The sequence below is a fragment of the Schistocerca americana genome, chromosome X (assembly GCF_021461395.2).
Source record: "Schistocerca americana isolate TAMUIC-IGC-003095 chromosome X, iqSchAmer2.1, whole genome shotgun sequence".
NCBI classification, from domain to species: Eukaryota; Metazoa; Arthropoda; class Insecta; order Orthoptera; family Acrididae; genus Schistocerca; species Schistocerca americana.
Genome location: NC_060130.1, coordinates 992,990,287 through 993,007,059, shown reverse-complemented (window position 1 = coordinate 993,007,059; position 16,773 = coordinate 992,990,287). Strand labels below are relative to the sequence as shown.

General features: G+C 41.0%; 1 protein-coding gene across 1 annotated transcript in view; it reads right to left on the bottom strand.

The window, feature by feature from the left end:
* The window catches only part of LOC124554920 (tyrosine-protein phosphatase 69D), a 407,323-nt gene that overhangs the window by 109,506 nt on the left and 281,044 nt on the right, over nt 1-16,773 (bottom strand). Inside the window, exons 16-17 of the mRNA XM_047128610.1 lie at nt 10,280-10,484; nt 6,129-6,320 (exon numbers count right to left, since the gene is read on the bottom strand). Of these exons, the coding sequence (XP_046984566.1) occupies nt 6,129-6,320; nt 10,280-10,484 (397 nt within the window). The remainder of the gene's footprint in view (nt 1-6,128; nt 6,321-10,279; nt 10,485-16,773) is intronic.

Below are 16,773 nucleotides of genomic sequence, written 5' to 3'. Positions count from 1 at the left end.
TCCATTGTTTGAGATAATCAACCATCACCTCTGAACTGTACCTCTAATGTACACAGTATGCAAAGCTGTAGAATGTGTTTTTAACCTTCTGCATTTAGTGTTTTCTCAAATGCAATAACACCACAAGAAACACTTCCACATATAACACCACCTGCTCTGTACTTCACTGTTGGTGCTATGGATGACAGCAGGTAACTTTCTCCAGGTATTTGCCAAACCCAAACCCTTCCATTGGATTGCTACAGTATATAGCATGAGTCATCACTCCAACTAACTCATTTCCAGTCATCCACTGTCCAGTGAAGTCACTCTTCATACCACCACAAGTCTCAGCATTAACTACAGAAATGTGTAGCTTATGAGGAGCTGCCTGGTGATTGTTCTTCACTCTTCTTAACTCCCTATGCACAATCATGGTGGTATCTGGGCTGCCGGTAGCACTTTGGAACTCTTGACTGATTTCTCCTGCTGATTTCATGTGATTTTTTACAACTACACATTGCAATAGTAGATGGTCCTTGTCTGCCACTACATGAGGTCTACCTGGACCTGGCTTAGCTGGGCCTGTTCCTTCACATATCACTTCACCATCACATCACCTGTTGTCGACTTGGGCAGCTTTAGAAAAGTTTTTACTTTTACACTGGTGGGTCTGCCACTCATGACATACAGTGGTCAATTCCACATTACATTGGAGTGCCCACAGTGCGGGTTTAAGGACAAGTTGCCTGCGGCGAAAACCTGAGACCTGCACCAAATGTGCCACAACTGTGAGATTTCTGTACAGGATATGTTACAATTAGTAACAACCACTTGGGGTGACAAGATGAGAGGGATGCCAGGGGCACCCAACTCCGAAATTTGCGTACAGTACATATCAGTATTAACAGTGAAAACTGAAACGGGCGTAAGTGTACGAGGGAGAAAAGAGGGAGTGGAGGTAGAGGAGGGTGCCAAATGAAAAGTCGCTCATGTGGAAAAATGTTCTTAACTGGGTGACCGGATACTTTTGATCAGATAGTGTTTATGTCCATGCACTGCCCCCTCCTCACTCAAGTTACAGGAATTTCCTATCCCATCAAAGATAGACTTGCATATGAAACAGCTATATAATGCACAGGGTGTATAGTGGACAAGGAAAAAATAAATTCCTGGATTTTTCCCAGATTTCACAGATAAAATACACTTTCTTCCAGATGAAAATCCCCTTTTCCCTCTTAAGTACCAAGTGAGGTGGCACAGTAGCTAGCACACTGGACTCACATTCTGGAGGACGACGGTTCAATCCCGCATCCGGCCATCCTGATTTAGGTTTTCTGTGATTTCTCTAAATCGTTCCAGGCAAATGCCAGGATGATTCCTTTGAAAGGGCATGGCCGACTTCCTTCTCCGTCCTTACCTAATCTGATGGACCAATGACCTCGCTGTCTGGTCTCCTCTCCAAACAATCCAATCCAATCCAATCCCTGTTAAGCGACAGTATACTTTCCCTCAGAACTGTAAAACTTATCAATCCTTTACAGGGTTAAGGTTTTATGCACTGGCTTGAACCTCTCGGCACATTAGTTAACGACTGCGAGCAGAAAAAAAGAAAGGATATTTCATGTGCAGCAACAAGTATGCTGCATATTTTCATATTACAAAAGTATACATTCGAATTCCACCAAATACAGTACGTTAAGTTTCCAAAACTTTGAAATTGAGATTGTGATGTGTTTTTGTAAGCCAATCATAGCTCATATCACGTGATCCTGCCAGCTAGTGAAAGCAGATACTCAGAACATAAAACACATGATGTGGTCAGTCAACAGCATCGCTGTTAAGTAGTACGAACACACAAGTAGGAAAAGTTAATGGTATAAATTAATATGCAAGTGTGGCTACAAAAAAAGCTACACTTTCATGTATAATACTGGTCTCAAAGATCAATAAGTCACCAGAAAAGCTAAGTGTTCACTTATAAATTGGTCTTCTCTTATGTGTGTTACACTTTACGATACATCACACAAATAGGCAAGTAAAATTTTTAATAATGAAATAAATGTCTGGTCTTCTGGGCTCAAAATTCTTCTAAGTGGCTGATCCTCAAAGTGTTAAGTTTTAAATGAAAGTCAGACACTCTGATTTAAGAAATTCATCGCACATCCTCATACACAACATAATTAATCTTGCGTAAAAGGAAATTTATATTGAAAGTGACGCTTTTCAAACCACCATTCACAATATTTTCCCCTCAAGCTATTAGAAACAGGTTCATTTCAGCAGTTGCCATTGACCACCAAACAACAGTTGTTACTGCATGTGCGCAGCTATGACGACGTAGGAAGCCTATATGTTTGTACGTTTAAAGCATTAAGAGATCTAACATTACGTCATAAAAGAAACAGAACATCAGATGATACTCCAAGAACATCAGAATTTTGTAAACCATCTTAAAATATATAATTTGGCTTAAAGTGCACATTTGTATGTCAAGATTCACAATGAAGTAGGCCCCAACCTATTAAGAGTTTCAGTGTGGTTTTCGGGATATAATTTTTCTTGGAGTACCAGTATTGCATTATCTCGTGTTTGGTTCTTTATTGCAGCATAATGCCATACATTCAAGACGATGAAAATGTGTGCTTGAAATCTAGGAAACAGTTGAAACTAACCAATAGTGTAGAATGAAACAATTTGTTTCAAATAAATTGACTGCCTCAGCAGAAAAGATTAATAACAGCTAAATTTCTTTAGCAAACAGACGAAAATAACTTCATTGTTCTGCAAAGCGATTAATGTTTGACTGTCAAAAACCTAGAAATAAAATAAAATAAAATAAAAATACTGAAACTAATAACGCATTCTAGCCTTCCATAATTATGCGAATATATTTTAATACAATTGATGGCTCCCGGCCACATAAATCCATTTTGTTTTCATTTGACGTGAGAGCTGTAAACAAAGAGGAAACAGCAAAATCACTAAATGTAAACAACACATGCCAGAAAAGTTTTATGGGTACCATCTGGCTTATTGCTACAGCCAACAGACACACTTCAAGTAGCCAGAAGCAGGAGAATGTACTGTTCATACACGACTCAACTGCGCAGGCGCAAGAGCCCACTGACAACTGTTCTAACGAAGCTAATGTAAACAGTTGTGACGTCATACTCATCCAAGCAGTTTGTTGCTATGAAGTACTGCATAGTCTTTCGTCCTAATGCCTTCAACGCATTTTGCTGTTGGGAGACGCTTGCGTGTGCAGTGTGTTTTGTTGTAAATGGAGCATTTCCTTTGCAACTTAAGTTTTACTATATTTTTTTCTCTTGCTTATGTTCTACTGCTGCAGTCAAATTCTGCAACAGCGGGATACAGTAATATTCTTTGTTAGACATCAGTTCTTAGCAGTCAAAATTACAAAAATTTAACTGAAAAATGAAACACTGAAAAATTCCCAGAATTCTAAAAAATTCCTGTGCTTTTCCCGGTTTTCTCCCGGACGAAAAAAATTCCTGGGTTTCTCCCAGTTGTCCCGGGTCGTATACACCCTGATATACTACCCATACTGCAATAATTGTGGAGGTTTCTTTTTACGTTCAACAACTAATCGGCACTCTAGACATGTTAATGGCTACCACTAAACAGTGGCTAACCAAAACATTAATTACTTGACCGCTGCACAGGCTACACACTGTATCACCAATTACTTCAAAAGCTGCATCAAAACCCATGCCATCTGGATACCTCCAACACCAACACCCCCATCACCCCATTTGAACTGAGTAGGTAGGAATGATCCCTGTAGCACTATCCTCCATTTCTGCATCCCCACTACTCTCTTGTTCAGACACTGCACTTCTCTCCCTCCTCTCATCTCTTTCTCTTGTATCTCTCTACTCTGTTAGGTGACTTATCAGAATTGACCTGAACTCATATTTTGCCAATATGATTGAGAGATATTTCTCTTATTTCTCAACAGTTCTACATGCCCTGACCCCAGATTGCCCTGAACCCCCCCCCCCCCCCCCTCCTCCGCACACAATATTTTCTGATTTGTTAGGTGTGTGTATGTAACACAAATTCATCTGTAGGTAAATTGATGTTTTTTCTGATTGTCTTTTGTATCATGGATATCTATTACACTAATATAACCAGGGTTCCCACAAGTTTCCCCAAATGAAATTCCCTGATATTTCCCTGATTTCCAGACAAGTTTTAGCATTTTTCCCTGACAAATTTTGAGATCTCAAGCTGACAAAAAAATGTAAGGACTTCTGTATTTCTAAATGTGTGACTAAACATCTTAAGTACTAACATCAACATCTTGTGTAATAAGCTGTTTTTCGATGGAGAAAGCAAGCCAAATGGTAAATATGTTTCATTAAGACCACTGATGTTATTTTATTTCAATAAAGTGAAACACATTTGGTGACAAAAATACACATTTCACTGGAGTCGCAAGACATTTAAAATACCTTCACTGCTTTCAGAAATAACCTCAGAAAAAAGTAGGCCTCTTGAAAGAAATGTATATGATGAGGAACAATTGTGTAAACCAACAGTATAGGTGACCACCAACAAAATGTTGGTTCTACTATGTTTGTTATTGTCAGTTATTATTAACTGTGTTATGTCTATTATTCTACAGGTGTCGTGTGATTTTTCTTTTAAGAAATACATGAGTACAGAGCATATAAACTGCCAGTAACTGCCACAATATTCTTCTTCTTATCATCTGTACTTTCTAAAACCACTTTTGAAGTGCCAAGATGTACTAGAATAAATAAAATGTCTATAAAACGCCACACTGTACAATGTACTTCCTGCTAGACAGTCGCAATTCCTGAAATCCATTGCCTGTGGCCTCTGGTCTGCCAAGGAGCACTACAGTCCTGGGTCCATGGATAAATCGTGAAAATCTACTGCATTACGCCACACACACAGACAGACCCAGCCTGTGGGTAGATTGGTGAGACTAGATCTGACTGGCAGCAGCCGCACATTATTGGGAAACTATGGACTTCAGATCGGCAGGCCCAACCCATTAGAGATACCCACAGAAATGGCCTGTGCTTTTGGCCCGCCATGGAAGTCCACTCATGTGGCCAGCTATTCACATGTCACAGACATCATGTTGATGAAATCAGACCGGAGTGATCATCCACACAACAGATAACTTGCACAAATACTCTGAGAATCAATACTGATGAGGATAGGTAGCAACTCACCATAAAGATGATCACTGAGCCGAGACAGGCACGTAGAAAAGACAATCACACTCTCATAACTAAATTTTTGGCCATAGCCTTTGTCAGAAAACGAGAGTGCACACACATTCACACAATCACTCAAACTCAACTCGTGCACACATGACCATTGTCTCCGGCAGCTGCATCAACAATCTCTGAGAATCAGATCCAAACAAACCACTCCTCATGCCTCCCTGCCTCTCATCCGCAGCTGCTAGGCTAGAAGCAAGTAGTGGCAACACTAACTGCAAGCTGAGGGGATGGGTGGAAAGGGGAAAAGCAGTAAGAATCAGAGAGCAGGGAAGCACCGCACATACTCCGCTGCACCCAGCCAGTGATGAAGCATGACATCTCAGTAAACAAACAATTTTATCTACTGAGACAAAAATGAGATTTTTCCCAATTTTTTTTTCAAATTCCCCTGAGGCGTTTGAAATTCCCTGATATTTCCCTGATTTCCAGAACTTATGGCAACCCTGATAACATTTGATTGAAGTTGACTAAATCCGTTTTGAGAGAATGTAATGAACTTGAGCTGAAATTTTTCTTTGTTTAACTTTCAGGCTATGTTTCAGTTATTTTTGTACTGACAACTCACACTTCTGAAAAAATATTATCTATGGAGGAATAATGAAATTGAAGCAATGCATGATAAAACAATGATAAGATTTATTTACAAAATAAAACACACTACATTCACCATGAAATAACATGAAATTATTTTTACATTAATGACACTCCTTTGGTAACGGGGATTCCCTTGGAAATATTGGAAAAAAAGTAACTACTGCACTGTCAAATCCAAGAAGTGGACAACACACTGCAACTGCATATGGAGACAGTAAAACAAATCTGATATACTCAAAATACCAATGCTAAGTAAGAGTTTAAACTTACCAGAGTATCTCTTCTCATGAACATGTGCTACACTGATGTCACCAAAGATCTTCTCTCCATCCATTGAATCAGGCCAATATTTTGCACACTTTGTTTTACTATACTCTTCCAAATTTGTAAGCATCAAAATCAGTTCTAAATGTTGTTCCCATATCATCCGCCAAAAATCGCATACGGTGTTGTCCATTGGCCCTGAGATGTACACAAAATATAAGGATATTACTGTCTAATTTTGGTAACACTATTTAGCTACACATAAAGCACAGTGAAAAATTGATAACATCAGAGGTTCATGTGCATTTTAGAAAACTGTGAGAAAGAAAATTGCTTGCAATGCACAGTACTTCAGTTACTTTCTAAAATCTATACAAGTAAACATCTTACAAATCAATCTCTCTCATATTTCACATACTTTTCTTCATCAATATGCATCACATCTTTTTCCAGTCTCCACTGAAATAAATATTACACTAATAGCCAAAGTGGAAAATGGAAATGCTGTTTAGTAGCTTACATACACTGATCAGCAGAACATTATGATCACCTACCTAATAGCCAGTATGACGACCTTTGACACAATAACAACAATGACAAGTTGTGGCACGGAAGCAGTGAGGCCTCAGTAGGTCGCTGGATCGAGTTGGCACCATATCTGCACATGCAAATCACCTAATTCCCCTAAATTCTGGGGAGGGCACAATGAGCTCTGATGCCATGTTCAATCACATCCCAGATGTGTTTGATCGTATTCACATCTGGCGAGTTAGAGGGCCAACAGGTCAACTGGAATTCACTACTGTGCTCCCCTGAACAACTTCATCACGCTCCTGGCATTGTAACATGGTGCATTATCTTAATGTGAAATGCCACTGCCATAGGTCAACATGATCATCTTGAAAGGGTGTATGTGGTCTGCAACCAGTGTACAACATTCCTTGGCTATCATGGTGCCTTGCACCTGCTCCATTGGAACCATGGATGTCCATGTGAATGTTCCCCAGATCACAACGGAGCTGCTGCCAGTTTGTCTCCGTCCCACAGTACAGGTGTCAAGGAGCTGCTCCCTTGGAAGACGGATTCGTGCGCTCCCATTGGCATGCTGAAGAAGGCATCGGGATTCATCAGAACATGCAACACTCTGGCACTGCATCACTGTCCAGTGCCAATGATCACATGCCCATTTCAACCATAACTGCCACTGACATTGTGGTGTTAACGCTGGCACACACATGGGTCGTCACCTGCCGAGGCCCATCATTAGGAGTGTTCAGTGCACTGTGTGTTCAGACACACTTGTTCTCTGTCCAACAGTCTGACATTAGTTCCGCCACAGTTCACCACCTGTCCTGTTTTGCCAGTCTGCCCAGCCTATGACGTCCGACATCTGTAATGAGGGGTGGCTGTCCAACCCCACGACGTCTGGACGTGGTTTCACCTTGATTTCACCATGTGTTGAAGATGTTCACCACAGCATTTCTTGAACACCTGACAAGTCATGCCGTTTCTAAAGTGCTCATGCTGAGCCTCCAGGCCATCACATCTGCCCACTGTCAAACTACACTATTGGCCATCAAAACTGCTACACCAAGAAGAAATGCAGATGATAAACAAGTGTTCATTGGACAAATATATTATACTAGAATTGACATGTGATTACATTTTCATGCAATTTGGGTGCATAGATCCTGAGAAATCAGTACCCAGAACAACCACCTCTGGCCGTAATAATGGCCTTGATACGCCTGGGCATTGAGTCAAACAGAGCTTGGATGGCGTGTACAGGTACAGCTGCCCATGCAGCTTCAACACGATACCACAGTTCATCAAGAGTAGTGATTGGCGTATTGTAATGAGCCAGTTGCTCAGCCACCATTGACCAGACATTTTCAGTTGGTGATAGATCTGGAGAATGTGCTGGCCAGGGCAGCAGTCGAACATTTTCTGTATCCAGATAGGCCCGTACAGGACCTGCAACATGCGGTCGTGCATTATCCTGCTGAAATGTAGGGTTTCGCAGGGATCGAATGAAGGGTAGAGCCACGGGTCGTAACACATCTGAAATGTAACGTCCACCGTTCAAAGTGCCGTCAATGCAAACAAGAGGTGACCAAGACGTGTAACAAATGGCACCCCATATCATCACGCCGGGTGATACGCCAGTATGGCGAGGACAAATACAAACTACCAATGTGCGTTCACTGCGATGTTGCCAAACACAGATGCGACCATCATGATGCTGTAAACAGAACCTGGATTCATCCGAAAAAATGACGTTTTGCCATTCGTGCACCAAGGTTCGTCATTTAGTACACCGTCGCAAGTACTCCTGTCTGTGATGCAGTGTCAAGGGGAACCGCAGCCATGGTCTCTGAGCTGATAGTACATGCTGCTGCAAATGTCGTCAAACTGTTCGTGTAGATGGTTGTTGTCTTGCAAACGTCCCCATCTGTTGACTCAGGGATCGAGACGTGGCTGCACGATCCGTTACAGCCATGCAGATAAGATGACTGTCATCTTGACTGCTAGTGATACAAGGCCGTTGGGTTCCAACACGGCATTCCGTATTACCCCCCTGAACCCACCGATTCCATATTCTGCTAACAGTCATTGGATCTCGACCAACGCGAGCAGCAATGTCACGATGAACCGATGCAATAAACCGCAATCGCGATGAGGGGGGGACGAAGAAGAAGAAATCAAATGGCCAGAAATTTGTTGTTCCAAGGGAGGTATACCAACTTGAAGGTGGAGACAATAGATCTTTGACAGCATTGATTGCAAGCAGACATGAGAACACACGAAGCAGGTTTGAATGTTCTTTCTGCACTAGTTTTTAGTGGCATTGTGGCAGCAAACCATCAAAATGGGTTTTCAGCCACAATGTGTGGGTGCAGATTATTGGCAACTGCCTTGTGGGACCACTCATTCTTCTACTATGCCTCACACACGAGGTATATCTGCACTTCCTGGAGGTGAACCTGCCTCCCCTGCTGGAACATGTGCCTTTCATAGTACATAGGTAATGTTCTACTACATGATAGAGCTCCATGTAATTTTCACATTTCCGTGCTTAGACATCTCAACAACATCTACCCCAACCACACACTGCAGCCGAATTGGTGCCCATGTTTTGCTGCCCCCATGTTAGTACAACAGTAGTATGAACAGAACATTCCCACTTGCCTGATGTGTTCTTGTGCTTGTTTTTAATCACTTAACTATACACTGTCAAAGATCTTTTGTCTCCACCTTCAAATGGTGTACCTCCCTTGCAATGGATTTCCGACCATATGTCCACATGACCTTTTCCGCTGCTTACTCTTTCAGGGATTCCCGCAGTTTGTCTCCATTTAGCAAAAACACCCTGCAGACAACATTCAACTTGCAGTTTTCGAAATTACACATGACACACTGATGACAAACTTGTGGGACTACTTCCTAAAATCACATATTAATGATAAGTTTTTATTTGTAACTGACATACTAAGTGTGAGCACTAACGTAATAATTTTTAAATGTCTTATATCATGAACAACAAAGAAGTATATCATAAATATGTTAATGCAAAGTTTTGGTGGAATGTAAATAATTTTAAGGGTAAAGATAACATGTCACAGAATACTAGAAGCACTCAGTCACTAAAAGATACATAAACAAGACAGAGAACTTTGCTAGCTTATGGATTACCCCTATTTAGAACTACAGAATACACATACACATACGTACATACATAAACTCACACCTGTACAATTTTGCCAGTAGTTTAGCTGTGTGTGTGTGTGTGTGTGTGTGTGTGTGGGCGTGTGTGAGAGAGAGAGAGAGAGAGAGAGAGAGAGAGAGAGAGAGAGAGCGCACATGCATGCTCTACAAGTCATAAAAGGATTAGTCCACAGGCCAACAAAGTTCTCAGCCTTGCGCCTTTTGAAAACTCAACACTTCCACTACCTGGCGAGTTGTTATCCTTACTCCTTGAATTATTTGAAAAAGTAGTAGGGCAGCTTAAAAGAATTTTTTTTTTTTTGGGGGGGGGGGGGGGGAGGGGGGACAGAGTACAAAAGTTTCATAGTAGTAGTAGTTACAGAATGTCGTTAACATTCGTTAATGGACTCTATACAGTTTACATTCATTAGACAAGACTGATTTGAACTTACCCTGAGCACAGATGAATTTCTTTCTTTCTTTGTAGCCTACAACGAAATTTGCATTGATATAATCTGAACCTACTATACTATCAATCTGAGAAAGGCGAACTCTTGTCTGATCATAAGCTTTTATATCTGGATACCGATTCTTGTACATGTTCTCCCTAGCTTCTGAATTTCTTGTTGTTCTGTCAGCAAATCTATCTGGAAGAAGCTGAAATATAAAAACCAATATTTAAACTATCACTTAAATCTGTAAAGTTTCAAATTAGATCTATAACAATTTTTCCATTAAACAAGTAGGAATTTGAGGAAGCGCGCGCGCGCGCGCGCGCGCGCCCACACACACACACACACACACACACACACACACACACACACACACACAATTGTCATATAACGGTTAAAAGAAATTGCAGAGGGGGAAAGAAATGCAAAAGTTTAAACTCAAACAGGCATGTAGTCTCCTGGGGGATTTTTACACGAATTATTAGCAAAGTAACAAGGACTGAATTTTATTACATGATCAGGGATCATCAAATGGGATGCTCCATGCTTCAAAATGAGGTCTTCTACAGAGAACTTTGCAATTTCTGGAGCTTCGGCAATTGGCACAGATTTAGTGATAGCACAGCAGGTGAGGTTGTCAGTGCAAGATTGGTACTAGATGCTCCGGAGGTAACTGCAGCATGGACTTCCATCATTGAGACTCCTTACAGCGATTTACATAATGTCTTTCATTTGACTGATGAAGTCATCCATTTGTAAGGTGTATGACTATCCAGACTTGGCATGTAGCAGTTCCATGGAAATGTCTTGATCACTTACATAGCATCTAACAGATCGGTAGAGACCTGACCAGTGATACCTCCGACTAGATTTGTCACAATCCCAGGTGGCCAGATGTAGAAGTATCATGAAAATACTTCAGAATTGCCAGCCGCAGATGAGCTGGGGTGACAAGCAACCACTTCTGACTTCTACAGTTTTTAGCAACACTGGATCAACCCTCTGTTAAGAAACAATGTCATTTAATGCAGAAATGACAGATTTCATCCACACTGCTGTGTTCTGCTAAAGAATTCCTTGAAAGGCAGTCAGTGTCTTTGTGTTTGTGTCTGTTCCTGCATACTATCTTCATGATGTAATCCTGAAGTCTCAGTGCCCAATCTGCCATTCAACCTGAAGGGTTCATTCACATTAGTCAGCCAGCACAGACAATGAGATCCATCACCAACAGTGAAGAGTTTGCCAAATAATACGGGTGCATCATGCTGAGGGCCCAAACAACTGCAAGGCACACTTTCTCAGTTATAAAGTTGTTCATCTCAAACTCAGAGAATACTCTGGGAGTATAAGCTATCACCTTTCTAGTACCTTCATGAATTTGTACTAGAACTGTCCCTATCCTGAAGGGATAGTGTCAGTTCTGTCTTGGCATTCTCATCATTATTTTATTTTTATTTATCGTATGGTAATACAGACACATAAGAAAGAAACAGACAAATCACTAATATAACAAACATTAATAATTGCAAACAAACATCACTAATATAACAAAGTTTAAGGATTACAAACAAACATCAAGTCACACTGAGGGGCGGTATTTTACCCCATTTATACAGGGAGTAAGCACATCTGCCATGACGAGTTCGAATCCTATTTAGAGTGGACCCCATTTTGCGTGGTAGGTCAAAACCAGGTGGGTTTTGTGTGATGCAAGGCATGTTATGATTTTGCCATGCGTTCCATTTTTCAGACCATGCGTTTGTGATACTGAAACCTTCTTGTACACAGGTCCTTGCTGTTCTTGTTGGCGGGTTCCTAGATTGAAGCCTATTAGCGTTTGCAGCCTCAATGTCTTGGTGGATTGGTAGGTTTTGATTTACCATTGGGAGCCATTGCATTGAAGCGGGTTTAATTACTCCAGAAATCATCCTTAGAGTGTTATGCAACTGGACATCCACCTTTTTTACATTTGGGTTGTTTAGCCAAATCGTAGTACCACAGAACTTTTGAATAATGTTGTTTCTTGTCTTTAATTTTTCGGTGGTCTTTGTTAGGTGCTCTTTAAAAGATAGTGTTCTGTCCAGCGTCGTGCCCAAGTACTTCGGAGTTTTATTGTGCCTGAGAATGGTGTTTTCAAATCAAATGTCGAGTTCCTTTCCAGCGAGTTTAATGTTGAGATGGAAGCAACTAACCTCTGTTTTGGAAGCATTTGGTTGAAGTCTCCACTTACAGAAATATCCACCCATTATCTTCAGGTCTTTCATTAGGATGTCCTCAGATGCTTCGATTGTGCTACATCTTGTAGCGAGGGCCCAATCGTCAGCATACCCGAGCTTTCTTGATTGTGTTTCTGGTAGGTCTGCAATATAGAGGATAAACAGCAGTGGTGCGAGCACTGATCCTTGTGGTAAGCCATTCTTTAGTTTTTTGATGGAGCTGTTGTCAGTGCCCATACTTATTTGGAACACCCTATTATTGAGCATGCTGTCTATTAAGCGTGCTATAGATCTGCAAGGAGTTACTCCGAGAATTTTGTACATGATGCCTTCTCTCTCTATTCTCATCATACAATGCTAGAACTGGAGAAGATGTCAGTGCCTTTATATGAACAGGGAAAGATCTTATACTTTGTTCCAGGAAAATTTGGCATATCCCTGCAGAAGGTCTTGAAAGCGATGTGCCTTGGTATAAAAGTCCTTTACGAATCGCCGATAGTATGAGCACATTCTGAGAAAAAGATGATAGTGTGCATACCCGTACTTGAGAAACACTATCATATTGGAACTTAAACTTCCTGACAGATTAAAACTGTGTGCTGGACCGAGACTTGAACTCGGGACGTTTGCCTTTCATGGGAATATTGGAGTTTTGAGCCCAGTGCCCGTACTTGCAGAACAATAACAGTGAATTAAGGATGAGTCCGCCTTAATCCAAATGCAGAAATTATCATTTTGTTTTATCACCTGAACATGTTTCACTAAAGTTGGGGCATCCTCAGATTTTTTTAAAATTTCCCTGAAGTACATACATACAGGTTATATTTACGTTAAGAAATATGATACATCTGATTTTGTTGTCATTTAAATTGTATGTGCACTTAACCTTTTATTTTACATTGTGTGTGTCCTGAATGGATTAAAAAGAAGCCAATGTAGATGATTTTCTAACAACCCCTATGTTTGCAGATGACATGGTGTATTAATTTAGGCATGTGGTCAATTTTGGTCGGCAGCCACAGAATGTACTGCTTGTATTCTGGTTAATTTCCATGTACGTGACACCTTTTTTTTGCCTAATTGGGGCCATGGTGGCGTACGTTTTGAAGGACCCGGTATCTCCACCAGGGTCATGCCGAAACCACAATCAAATTCATATATGAAGGCAGGGTTGTCAATGAAGCACAACACTCTGGAGTGAAAGCACATTTATTACTGACACCAAAGTAGAGCCATAACAGAAATAACTTCCTGGACAGAGTGTTCGGCTATTTATACAAACATCGAATATTCCTTAATGCTGGTATGTACACAGACATTGACTATTCCAGAATATATAAACATAAGATACTTGAAGAACCTCCCAGAAATGATAAATACTAAGTAACAAATAATAGCTGCTGGTTGGTTCTGAACTGGCAACCCGCAGCATACTAGACAGCAATTCTAACCACTGCACTACACTACACTGCATGCACCATATCTTGTGGCAACATGTCTTAATGAGACTTATGTGGACTTGCTATACACTACCAGTCATTTCTAGAGTGGGCAGAGGCTTCTTGCATTGGTTTCCAAGCAAAAGTGAGCTGTTACTGTGACAAGGAAAAGCGAGCTATTATTGTGAATGCCAGCAGCGAAAATGGGTTTGTACCAGTTGTGCTGTTACTATTTAAGTCTATGCTTGTCATAAAGTGAATCTATTACTTGCTTTTTCTGTTTGCAATGCTGAAATAATTAAATGGCTTTCACAAAAATGTGTGTTGTTTCATGAAGTTACATAAAATCAGAATTATGCAGTATTATTTAACTCAACAAGGAAAGGTTCAAAAGATTTGAAACTAATCATATCCTCACCATAAATGAGCACTCAGTTCTTAGATTATCTCCTTACTTAAACCTTATTGAAACATAGTCTATCTGATTTGCACTACAGTAAAACAAAATGTACAAAAGAAGAATGTTCCCAGCCTCCTCATTACAGCTACATTCATAAATCTGAAGTGGACAAACTATTGACATGATCACAGAAAACTTCATTGTCAATGTACAGACCAACAACACTACGGGCAGTGAGAGTCGTAACATAAGCAGCAGTTGTATCTTTTAGGTTACCAACAGCAGCATCACTTAGTGAGTAATCTTTGTCTCATATTGCAGGTGTATGCCATTTGATGCTCCAATATTTTTAAGGCGGGTAGCAGCAGGGCATGCATCCTACCTCCCATAAGCATCCTCCCCCACCCCTCCCCCACTGCTACTTTCTTCCCCTTATGTGCAACTCGCAGCTTATGCTACACCTTGCGAACTATACCTTCACTATGACAGTTCTGTTAATTCGTTAATCAGATGACTGTTTATCCCATTATCCTAATCCTCAGACCACATTCCATGTGATCACTTCTTTTTTTTGAACATCAACATTTGTGCTTGTGACACCATTGATGACATTAAGAAAAACTTGGCACTGGCCCTGAAGGATATTCCAGAAGAGACTGAGAACTGCATGGTAAAATGGAAACTCATCCGGGCTAACAGTGTGAATAAAGGAGAGCGTATTTTGAAGGAGACCAGGACTAAACATCTGTCAGTTGAATATAAGTATTATTACAATAACAATGTCGAGTTTTCCTCCAAACACATCTCTTAAGTAGATACTATTCTCCAAATTATTCTTCTATTTGATGAAATGGTAATATTTTCACCTATAAGCTTTTAAACTGTGCAGAAAAATATTTTTGTTTTATTTCAAAATCTTTCAGAGTTCTCACATCAAAAATTTGGAGGTATTTCTTTTCAGCACATCCTCTTCATACAGTGTGAAGCATACTCCAGACCAGTTTTCTTCATTGCAATAAAATGACAGCTACAGCATATGAATATCCTACACTACCATCTCACAAATGTCTACACTACCATCTCACAAATGTACTATGTTCCAAATGTACAATTTACAAAGTATATCACAGGGTCTACAGCCTACACATTAGAATCAATGGGTAGAAGGAAGAGAGGTGGGCAGAGGGCGGTGTTTTAGGCTGAAAACAGTTAACGTTTCATATACAGGGTGTTACAAAAAGGTACGGCCAAACTTTCAGGAAACATTACTCACACACGAAGAAAGAAAATATGTTATGTGGACATGTGTTCGGAAACGCTTACTTTCCATGTTAGAGCTCATTTTATCACTTCTCTTCAAATCACATTAATCATGGATTGGAAACACACAGCAACAGAACGTACCAGCATGACTTCAAACACTTTGTTACAGGAAATATTGTCTGCCCCCGGTAGCTGAGTGGTTAGCGTGACAAACTGTCAATCCTAAGGGCCCGGGTTCGATTCCCGGCTGGGTCGGAGATTTTCTCCGCTCAGGGACAGGGGTGTTGTGTTGCCCTAACCATCATTATTTCATCCCCATAGACGCGCAGGTCGCCGAAGTGGTGTCAAATCGAAAGACCTGCAAATGGTCTACCCGACGGGAGGCCCTAGCCACATGACATTTCATTTCATTTCATTTCACAGGAAATGTTCAAAATGTCCTCCGTTATTGAGGATACATGCATGTACCCTCCATCGCATGGAATCCCTGATGCGCTGATGCAGCCCTGGAGAATGGCGTATTGTATCACAGCCGTCCACAATATGAGCACGAAGAGTCTCTACATTTGGTACCGGGGCTGCGTGGACAAGAGCTTTCAAATGCCCCCATAAATGAAAGTCAAGAGGGTTGAGGTCAGGAGAGTGTGGAGGCCATGGAATTGGTCTACCTCTACCAATCCATCGGTCAACCAATCTGTTGTTGAGAAGCGTATGAACACTTCGACTGAAATGTGCAGGAGCTCCATCGTGCATGAACCACATGTTGTGTCGTACTTGTAAAGGCACATGTTCTAGCAGTACAGGTAGAGTATCCCATATGAAATCATGATAACGTGCACCATTGAGTGTAGGTGGAAGAGCATGGGGCCCAATCAAGACATCACCAACAATTCCTACCCAAACGTTCACAGAAAATCTGTGTTGATGACGTGATTGCACAACTGCGTGCAGATTCTCGTCAGCCCACACATGTTGATTGTGACAATTCACAATTTGATCACGTTGGAATGAAGCCTCATCCGTAAAGAGAACATTTGCACTGATATGAGGATTGACACATTGTTGGATGGACCATTTGCAGAAGTGTACCCGTGGAGGCCAATCAGCTGCTGATAGTGCCTGCACACACTGTACATGGTACGGAAACAACTGGTTCTCCCGTAGCACTCTCCATAC